At 34.4% G+C, this 11,576-nt stretch overlaps 1 protein-coding gene across 1 annotated transcript; it reads left to right on the plus strand.

The window, feature by feature from the left end:
- Window positions 1–5,056: 5,056 nt before the first annotated feature.
- On the plus strand, window positions 5,057–9,987 carry LOC132294898 (protein NRT1/ PTR FAMILY 2.13-like). The gene is made up of 4 exons (XM_059792915.1): window positions 5,057–5,326; window positions 5,796–6,013; window positions 7,241–7,812; window positions 8,557–9,987. Exons 1-4 carry the CDS (start codon window positions 5,128–5,130, stop codon window positions 9,431–9,433), a joined length of 1,866 nt encoding a protein of 621 aa, XP_059648898.1. The 5' UTR covers window positions 5,057–5,127; the 3' UTR covers window positions 9,434–9,987.
- Window positions 9,988–11,576: the final 1,589 nt, after the last annotated feature.

Genomic DNA, 11,576 nt, shown 5'->3' on the forward strand with positions numbered 1-11,576 from the left:
TTGTTTACTGACAAAATTACCCAACTAAGGACATACTGAATTAGACAACGATCTTACATATAATCACGTCACAGATTAGTTAAATCAATGCACATGCCACAATAATTTTTTTTTTTTGGTAAATAAATAGTGTGTAAAACTGAAGAAGAAACTGTACAAAGGTCGCCAGGGATACTTTACCGGCCGAACAAGAAGAAAGGCCCAAACAGAAGAAGAACCTACAAGGCCCAGAAGCCCAGAGACTACAAAAGGCTCCAAAAGCACAAAGCCCAACCCGAGCAAACCAAACGAACTCAAGGCTGAAGAGTAATTGATAGACAAGCCCAACACCACCAGTACGGAAAATGGGATAGGAATTGCGAAGATTGATGCAACAAGGAGTGAACTCTGTCTCTGGCCTAGTGAAATTTTCCCATCTTTCAAAGAAAAAAAGTCGAGAATTCAAGAGTGAGAATGTAACTGTCTTTCTTGCCAACATAAAAATAAATATAAAAAAATGAAAAAATAGACAAGTTGGGCCAAAAGCATCCTACTGAGATATGCTTTCAGCCCAAGGCCCACTTCGGTAAATCGAGTAATTTATCAACTATTGTTTTGGCGTTGCATTCATAGATCGCGCGAGTACGCATCAACTAGCTAGCATGGATGCATCATGCACTCTCATGCGGACAATAACACTACAGAACTGATGCATGCAAGCCTTTCAGCAAAGAATAAATTATGTAACACACACTGGTAAATTATATATATATATACACACACACACATATATAGAGACACACATATACGTATACATATACATATTAACAACAATCTACTTTAAAATTTTAAATTATTATAGAAAGTGTGACAATAAAATTTAAACCATTTTCATCATGTGTGATCTTTCTTGAGTTTAACACGTGTTTTAATTTTAGTTATTGAAGTGACTGATAAAATTTGAACTTAAAACTCGAATGGCTCTAATGTCATAATCCATTCTAAAAATTTAAACAGTTGGAAATTAAGGTACTTTTAATACTTAAATTCTCTAACAATACAAACACCCTACTTACTTGCGTAATATCATACAGAGACGTGCCAACAATCTATGTGCAAAGAATTTGAATTCATCTATTACTGCAGACATATATATATATATATATATATATATATAGTAGCCAATGCAGTACCGTGGCTCTGTGACAATTTGCTAAGCTCGTATGTGCAATTGCACACTAGTTGAATGGGCACTTGGTACTATAAGATCCAAACAAGATCCATGTAATCAAGCAACAAAGTCAAATTCGGATCTCTACAATCATACCAAATCTGAATGATTGATCACTCATTCAAAACCATTGAAACTCATTTATTTATTTCTGTAAATAACTAATTGCTGTTGTATATATTCGTGTAAAAACTGCTAAGAAATTTATGCAACTAAGTATTTCATGTGAGATATGTATTTTGTAATTGACTAATTTCGGTGTCAAAACAAGTCCGATCGAATTGTATTTTCAAGTTTATAATTCAAGATCAAGATCAGTTGCGTAATTGAAGAGTTGTTTGTGTTAAATAGCTTGAAGTTTACGAAAAAGTATGAACAACATTTTAGGAAGTTAATTGAGAAGGTTAGAACACTTGCTAACATAGTATGTTTTTCACAAATTGCATTTTTCGAAAATTTTCTAAGTATTTAATCATTCTGTTCAAGTTTGGCCAACTTGAATTGGTTCCATACAGCTGAACCAGTTCAAGATTCATACTTCGAATCAATTCAACACTAGCCAACTTGAATCGGTTCAAGGATTCTGAACCGATTCAAGGTCTTTTGCAGATTTTGGTAACTTTGATTCTTGTTTTGTTTAAATTTCCTATTTGATATAGATTTCTTTCCAAAAGACCTATGAACAAAATTAACTTCTTTTCTAAGCATATTTAGATTTTTGAAAGTTTATATAAACATATATTCTTATTTAGGTTTGTGTGGCTTTTTGTATTAAAATTTCTAATTTCATTAAAAGCCTTTTTGAGAGATTTTTATTCAGAAAATCAGTTTGATTTTTCTGATTTTATTTTTGAACATACACATAAACACAAAAGTGATTTTAGGGTGTTGTTCAATTTCTGATCATATTCAAAGTGTATATATTGTATCTACAACGATCAAAGAAAAAAGATCTATTAATTCATACCTTGAAGAAAATGGGTGAAGCAACCACACTTTGAAAAAGTCAAAGCATTCGAGGAGTGTTGTTTAATCTACTAGCAATCCTTCTACATAAATCAAGTGTAAGCCTGGAGTTGAGAGCTGTTGGATGGGACATCGCAAAGCTAGAGATTGTCAGCAATTGATTTTTATTAGAATGGTAGGGTGTGAGCGTGAATTAAAGTTCATTGTACTTTGTTTCAAACATATTGGATCGTTTTGCTCTGGACTGCACAGTTCACGAAATTTTTCTCACAACGATTGATCTATTCTGCCAATCAGGATTTCCTCGCTAAAAATCCTGATGTCATCTCTTAAACTTTATTTGCTTTTATTTTGCATATAATTGTTTAATTATTTTTTAATTTAAGTAAAGCTAATTGAAAAAAAAAACACGTGATTAAATAATCTCTAGATAAAAACTTAAACTTTTCACAATTTATTCCACTGCACAACTCACAATTGGTATCAGAGCCAATCTCTACACATTGAGTTGATCCTACTGAGAAAACTTTGATTATTTTCAAAAATTCTTTCATCATATATTATGTTTTGAAAGAGGGTGGATCTAATCAACGTGGTTCTTTATTTAAATAACACAATTACAATTTTTGAAAATCAAAGATGAGAGCTTATTTACAAAATTCAGGAGGTAAAGTCTGGGCTATTGTTGAGACAATACACCTCCAACTGAGGAAAAAACTGTGGATGGTAAGGTTGTTCAAGTCTTAAAAGATACTTTCACCTTCACTAAACTTAAAACTGAGCGTAGTGATGTTAATGGAAAAGCCTTGTATACAAGTATTAATTATATTGTTCCATATGAATATACTACTAGAATTTTTTATTGTAAAACTGCAAAAGATACTTGGGATATTTTGCAGGTTACTTATGAAGGGACTTCAAAAGTAAAGCAATCCAAAATTCAAATGTTTTCTCATAAGTTTGGGAACATTGTGGTGAAAGAAGATGAAATTTTTTCTAAATTTTATTCTAGTCTTCTTGAAATTATTTATGAACTTCGTCACTTAGGTAAAAGAGTTAGTGATAAGAAAATTTGCAAGAAAATCTTGAGGTCTTTACCTAAGAGATTTTGAATAAGGGTAAAAACTATCATTGAACATTGAAATTTGTCTAGTACTAAAGTAGATGAGGTTATGGGTTCTCTAAAAAATTTTGAGATGCGGAATTTTAGTCAAAATCGGAAAGAAAAAAATATTGCTTTAAAGTCAACTCAAGTTGATAACATTGTTGATGAAAATTCTGATGAAGATGTGGCTCTCTTATCTAGGCAATTTTATCAGTTTTTGCAAAGACAACAAAGAGGAAGGAACAACAATGGGGTCAATCCTCGAAATTTTGGCGAGGGGTCAAATTTTAAGATAAATGTGAAGAAAAAAAAAAAAAAAAAAATGGAGAAGAATGTAAAGAAACTAAACTTACTTGCTGGAATTGCGGTGGCAAATGTCACACTTCAAATATTTGTACTAGTCCAAAGAAAGAACAAAAAGATTAGAATAAAGGAAAAGTAATGAAAGTTTCAGTTTATGATGATTCTACTTGTAGTGATAATAAATCCTTTTATGATAATTGCAATTATTTTTCTTTTGTTTGTTTTTTTTTTTTTATAAAGGTCCTCAATTGTTACTTAGTTTTATTCTGACATTTTAGATGATGAAAGCAATGAAATTCATGATGAATAGGTTCAAGAATATGAGATAGATGAAGAAAAATTATAGAAGTTGTTTGCAGAAACTGTTAAAGTTAAATTGGCGATTAAAAAATTAGTACAGGAACTTATTCAAGCCAAAAAAGAGAATGATGAGCTAAGAAAACAGATTGATGAAGAGAAAAAGAAGTCTTATTGATGGATCTTCAAAACCATTGAATCCCTTTGATTTTGGATCGTGTCTGTACAATTAATCACTCCATTTGTTATTCATATAGTTTAGGAACTTATTTATTTATTTTTGTAAATAACTCATTGTTGTTGTATATACAAGTGTACAAACTCTGCTAAGAAATTTATGCAACTAAGTATTCACATCTTGTACAAATAGGCACCCTTTGTTCAATTCTCAATATGGGTGTAATGCATCGAGTGCCAAGTCTTGTCATTAGTCTTTTCAAAATTTTGCAAGGAGAAATTTTTTGATAATTTTGGTTCAACCGAGTAATGTTGTTACACGTCATTAGAAAAATTGTACGAGTATTCCATCCCATTAGTCTCGTTCGACATCTTCTAAAAATTGTACGAGTATCCCATCCATTAGTCTCGTTCGACATCTTCTAAATTGAGATCGAGAGAACTACGAAAAAAATTAAGTATTGTTATAAGAACCCGAATCATTTTCTGTTCACAGAGGATTCGGTGTCTGTCAGTTTTGATGCGATACATCAAATAATACACGGGACAAGAGAGATCCACTACAATGCTCGACTCCCGACTCTCCAACTCTGAGTACAGATCGACCCCACCGACTCACCGACTGTCAGTCGGAGTCTGGCAATACATCACTTCCCTAAGATATTTAGTATTGGGGCCGGTATAGACCGTTCCAGTGGAGGGATGTTGGACTCATAATGACGTATGGTTGTTAAGATGATCCAATTCAATGGAACCATAAAAATTGACTTTCACACTGACTGACCAAACAGTAGGCCCAAATTGAACACGCAATTAATTTTGGTCGTTTCTTTTGTGTAGCGAGGAAAAATGGCCAGCCTGGCCTGTCCTGAATTAAAAAGCAAACTTCATTGTCGCCTTACCGGTTGGAATTAGCACGCCATAATCCCCAACCCACTTGACATCAGCCACTCAATCATCCCATCCTTTCTCTCTCCTGCATCTGTATGTATATATATATGCACTAAGGTGTGTAATATGTAAAGGAAGTGAGTGGGGGATATTTTATCTGCTGAAAAAGAAAAAAAAAATGGAGGTGGAGGATAAGAAGAAACAGATAAGCTCTTCTTGGCTACTTTGCTACACCAAATGCTTTCCCTTCTCTCCTCCTTCTTCTTTGAGGTCACCGGAAAGTGACTCCGAGGAGAAGAAGCACGACGAGGCTGTATCAAATCTGAAGTCAAAGAAAAGAATCCCTGGTGGATGGAAGTCCATGCCTTTTGTCCTAGGTCTTTTGCTCTCCCTCTCTTTATACACACACACACACACACAAACATTTATACGTAGACATGCATGTCTACATGCGTAGGCATACATAAAAACACAGAACCACCAAAGTGTCCATGAGTGTTTGATGTACGTATTCTTATCTCAGTATGTGAAGTGGTTGTTTCTTATTTTGAATCAATATTATGTCACTCCGGTAATCTAACTATATATGTGATAGATGATAATATGCGTACATATATGTGTATATATATACATATCCGATACTTCATGAGAATCAAGGCTGCTAAGTGACTCACCGCTTAAACAAACATATACATGTGTGTGATGGCGATGATATCTTTGTACATATATGTGTATATACATGCATATACATATATATATGTAGACATACATATAGTGGTAGTTCGATCCTAGCTAGTTGTTTATAAGCTGACAAAAGGTTTTTGTGGTACGTGGTACTTTTTGTAGGAAATGAAACATTTGAGAGACTAGCTACGATTGGGTTGTTGGGCAACTTTCTTGTTTTCTTGATGACTCAATTTCACATGGATCAAGCCTCTGCTGCAAGCCTACTCAACATTTGGTCAGGCGTCACTAATTTTGCACCCTTGCTTGGTGCCTTCATTTGTGATGCCTATGTGGGCCGCTTTCTTACCATTGCGGTCTCCTCCTTTGCATCTCTTCTGGTATGTATGCGCATATACACACACACACACACATATATATATAATGTGATTATCTAACTAGTATCGTTTTTTCACTCAATTATTATTTCCTTCATATGTTTATTTTTATTTATTTTTATGGAGCATTTAGCTCCAATATCTTCTCCTTTTGTATGGAGAAATTAAAAGTTAAGGGTTGAAGGTCCATATATTGTTTGGCTTGCAAAAAGGAGAAATAATAATAATAAAAAAGGGTTTGATTCTGATTTTGAATTTCTTGTAATCTCACGTTGTTGTTTGATGGAATATTCTAGAATACCCGGTACCATATCTCCGGTCCTGCCTTTACATATGATAGTTGGGTTGCTTCAATCAATGATTCATTCACTGAGAGACCCAAAATATTGTACTCTAGTGTGTTTAAACTTTTCGTTGAATAATTTGCTTGGTGGTGCTAATTATTTTGTCTTTTCTTTCCCTTTATCCATTTCTGTCTTGTTGACAATTATTACTGATTTTGAAGATTGATTTCTTTAATTATCAATATAGTGGTGCTCAAACTTAAGTCTCCATCCTTTAATTAGATTAGTGTAATCATTCATTCATGATTTTACCCTTTTCTTTAATATTTAAAATTTGGATAATATTTGAGTCCTCATATGTGAGTAAGGATGTACTCCTTGTTTATTATCATACTAGAGATAATAGATACATATTTAATTATTAAATTAAAAATGGTGAGATAATACTTAGGATTTAAGTATTATCCTTAAAATTAATTTAACCTGATTCATACCATTAAAACAAATTCATATGGTCAATATGTACATCAATATGATTCCTGTTGAAATTTTTATTTTTTATTTTTAATGCCTTCAACAATTTTTCTAATTCCTTTTGAATACTTCAAATCATTCTCAAATCACGAATATTAAGTAAAATTAATGTCAAAGTATTTGACGCCTTCAAGAATTAAATATAAGATCTCTAGATCAGGTGACGTAAATAAAGTGGTTCGATCTTTTCATATTAGATATTCCATAATGTGATTAATTTCATTGATCTTTATTTTGGTGTACATAGATTGGGCCACCAAGCTCTACTAAACAAAACGAAATGTCATTTTCATATATTAGATGCAACTCACCTTAAATCTATAAAAAAATAAATTATTATTATTATTGTTTGTCTTTTAATTAAAAAAATTACTACCAACTGGTGTGATCCATGTGTAATGGTGACTGGCAGGGAATGGTGACATTGACACTAATAGTTTGGATTTCCAAACTCCACCCTCCTCCATGCACCCCACAAGAAGTCCAACTCGACCGGTGCAAGGGTCCCACCACACTTCATTTGGGTGTTTTGGTAATTGGACTAGGGTTGCTCTCCATCGGCACCGGTGGCATAAGGCCTTGTAGCCTACCCTTCGGTGTGGACCAATTTGATGCGACCACCGACGAAGGAAGGAAAGGGATCAACAGTTTCTTCAATTGGTACTACGCCACATTTACTTTGGTCATGCTCATTGCTCTCACCGTGGTGGTCTACATTCAAGACTCTGTTAGTTGGGTTTGGGGCTTTGGCATTCCCACAATGCTCATGTGTTGTTCCATTGTGCTCTTCTTTTGGGGCACCAAGATGTACGTGCATGTCAAGCCGGAAGGGAGTGTGTTTTCCGGCATCGCGCAGGGGGTTGTCGCGGCATACAAGAAACGCCACGTAAAGCTTCCGGTTGATGGGGAGGCAGACGGGGTTTTTTACGACCCGCCGTTGGCGGAAACTATTGTGACAAAGCTGCCTCTCACCAATCAATTCAGGTAAGTTTGTATTTAGAATTTGTAAATCAAAATTACTAGTACGTGCATGGATCGTCTGACTTTTGATTCTTCTAGATTCGGATTTAGTTTTTATTTAGCAAAATATGGAAATGAATACTTAATGTTCAAAATTAATAAATTAGGTGAAATTTCATTGCCACACCTTACATTTCTTGGGGGAATTGCTATAACATAGTGTTGATATTGATACAATTCTATCATTTGGTCATTTAGGTAATATATATATTTGTTTTGAAAATGAAGTTTCAAGTTGGTGGACTGATATTAATAAATGCTTCTTGGTCGTACATTTCGCTCGTGAACATACCCATGTGGCATCAAATGGTCCTCTAGTTATTGTCATGCTTGTGCCAAACAAAAAAAAAAAACATAGAGAATTCCATACGCTCACAAGTAGACAAGAGAAAAATGCTAAATTGACCTCGTGAGTGGTCCGAATAATCATGTGAGGTCAGTTTGGCATAATGCTAAGATAGTTTCAATAAATATTTCAAATTATAAGTTTGAAATAAAAAAAATAGTCATACAGTCATACACGCTGTTTTAATAAGGTTGCATACATTAAATTTGTCCCGGACGGACCAGACTTCGACAAAAGCCTTGTGCGGTTAACTAATTCATAATAAAAAGATTTTTGCAATTCATAAGTACCACTTATCATACTCAAATTCATTCTTTATTCACTTATTTTTTACAATTATTCAATTTTTGTTTATCCCATAGGTTCTTAAACAAAGCTGCTATGATAATGGAAGGTGAAGTTAAAGCTGATGGCTCTCCTACAAATCAATGGAGGCTGTGCAGCATCCAACAAATAGAAGAAGTCAAATGCCTCATAAAAATAGTCCCTGTGTGGGCTTCTGGCATCATTTGCTTCACTGCCATTGCACAACAAGCAACATTCACAATATCACAAGCCCTAAAAATGGATCGTCACCTTGGACCGAACTTCCAAATTCCTCCGGGATCGCTCGTAGTCATATCCATGGTCACAGTAGGGTTATGGATCCCCTTCTACGACCGAGTCGCCGTGCCATATCTCCGAAAGATCACCAAACTGGAAGGTGGGATCACACTCCTCCAAAGAATTGGAATTGGCATTGTCTTCTCAATTCTGTCTATGGTCGTCGCCGGATTGATCGAGCAAATGAGGAGGACTTACGCTAGGTCGCACACTAGGCCTAATGGGGTTGCACCAATGTCAGTGATGTGGCTCGCACCCCAACTTGTTCTGATGGGCTTTGCCGAGGCGTTCAATATTATTGGACAGATTGAGTTTTACTACAAGGAGTTTCCGGAGAACATGAGAAGCGTGGCTAATTCTCTCTTCTTTTGTACCGTGGCGGGTGCTAACTACTTGAGCAGCTTCTTGATCACCATTGTGCACGGAGTGACCGGGAAACATGGTAGGCCTGATTGGTTGGCAAAGGATATTAATGCCGGCAAGGTTGATTATTTTTACTTCCTGATAGCAGGAATGGGGGTTCTGAACTTGATATATTTTCTAGTCGTTGCTCGTCGATACAATTACAAGAGTAGTCCACAAATTATTGAAGAAAAGCCACAGTTGGACCTTGAGGTTAATGCAACTAGACAGTAAGGTAATTCGATTCGGGCGTACTGTATCCATGAGTCCACAATTCTCACACGCATAGTTCTGAGATGTAGAGATTTATATATATAATATAGTATAAGTAAAGAGTATGACAGACCTCATATGGGAGAGACTAGTAGGGTAGGCAATTGTAGTGGAAAATTTTAGAGTACTCTGTATCATGCCCCGTTAAACAGCTCACTTGATAAATGATCTAACGACTGAGAGACTCACGATATGATAACCGGAAGTATTTGAGAACTTCTCGCAACAGCGACATACCACTTTATGCATAGCTCATGGGTTGGCTTGAAAGGGATATATTTTTGAATGTTTGTGCCCACTGCACTGGGGACAATGCTATTGAGCTTGTTTGCCCATGATTGTATAAGATTACATTATATACTGAAAAGTAAAAGGTACAATAATTGTGAGTTGATAAGGTGCAATGTTAGTGTATGGATTGGCAGGCATTCACACACGTAACACAGATAAACCCACATCTTCTGAAACTTTTCAGACCTTCCATTAATATTATGATATCAATGACTTTATGGTTCTGTTTTTCCCTTGCTTGGCTTTTCTGCAAGCATGGCTGTGCTTTTGAGGACAATGAAAGTATATATTTATAATGAGACTCAGACCGTTGGCCAATCACAATTTGACATACTAATAATCAAAATTTCTCAAGTGTTCATGAGCTTTATATTTATTTATTTATTTATTTACTTCACAACATGAGTTGTTTTGTTAATGGGACGGCAAATCAACCTAGTGGCGAGCTTGAGATTGTTCAAGTTTAACTCTTTCATTCACGAGCTTAACTAGGATGACAACCTTAAAATTTTGAACTAAGTGCGGCTTAGATTTTTCTCGAGTAAGCTCGGCTCAACTCTTGAGCTTGTAAATTTTTTATTTTAAGTTTTATCATATTGTTTGAATTTTTTTTATTTTAGTATATTATATTACAATCTTTACCAATAAACGAGTAAGAAACCTGTTGAAAGTTCAGCTAGACCAAGAAAACATATATACATCCACAATCTAAGTATATAAAAGTCGAGTTTAATTATATGGATAGCCCGACTATTAGGGCATTTGAATTTTATTAAAAGTGAAGCATGCATTTGAATTTTTGTAAACCATCCAAAAATCTAAGTATATAAAAGTCGAACCGTTAAGGCATTTGTATTTTATTAAAAGTGAAGTATGCACGTGTTTTTGCTTGTAGTTGTGTGCATTTGAATTTTTGTAAACCATCTGAAAATCTAAAGGGACTAAAAGATGAGTTGATTCTTTGTTAAACAAAAATAACATTAAAAAAAAAAAAATACAAGTAGTGCATTCGACAACATCCAAGCTATAGGTTCATAAATTCAACTTGTTTGTTTATTGGATGAACTAATAGGAGTCGAGCATTGAATGGGGCAAGTCTAATTCACTTTATAAATTCATCATCACGAATGTGACAACTCCAATTTATTTTACATATTGATGTCTAGGTCAGAAATGCAACTCCACACTAATATTGTATAGAAGGTGGGTTGTGGAAATATCTTCAATACTTGATTGGACGACATAATGTTCATTTTGATGAAAATTAAACAACTACTCTAGTAGATCATATGATCAATCATATATATTAATGAACGACAAGGACACATGCCCTCCACTCCCTTGCCTTATTGATGATATATATATTCCCCCAAGTGTAAACAAATTATATGCTAGTTAGGTAAGTGATTGACACCCACACACATATATGGTAATTAATCATTGAAAGAAAAGCAAAAACACTCATGCCTAAATTGGTTGATAAGTTAGTTCATGTGGCTGGAATCCATCGAGCCTACTAATTCCCAACCGAGATCTTAAGGATAAATTATTAGATAGTCTACAGATGTTATGATCTCGATGGGCAGCTGCAAATTAATTATCATGTAAATAAATGAATAAATTTTATTCATCTTTTTTTATTGTGTGATGTCTCCGATCATCTAATAATTTCTCTTTCTTTAAACCTATTATTGAAATACTTCAATTATATATATATATATAGATATATATGAGTATTGACTCTCCAATTTGAAAGAAACATCGCTTATCCATGTGATGTTTTTATGTGGGAGTTATTGTGGAACTCCAATCC

Source organism: Cornus florida, unplaced genomic scaffold, assembly GCF_030987335.1.
Source record: "Cornus florida cultivar Cherokee Brave unplaced genomic scaffold, ASM3098733v1 CherokeeBrave_3.0.0_Hap2_Chr02, whole genome shotgun sequence".
Classification (NCBI taxonomy): Eukaryota; Viridiplantae; Streptophyta; class Magnoliopsida; order Cornales; family Cornaceae; genus Cornus; species Cornus florida.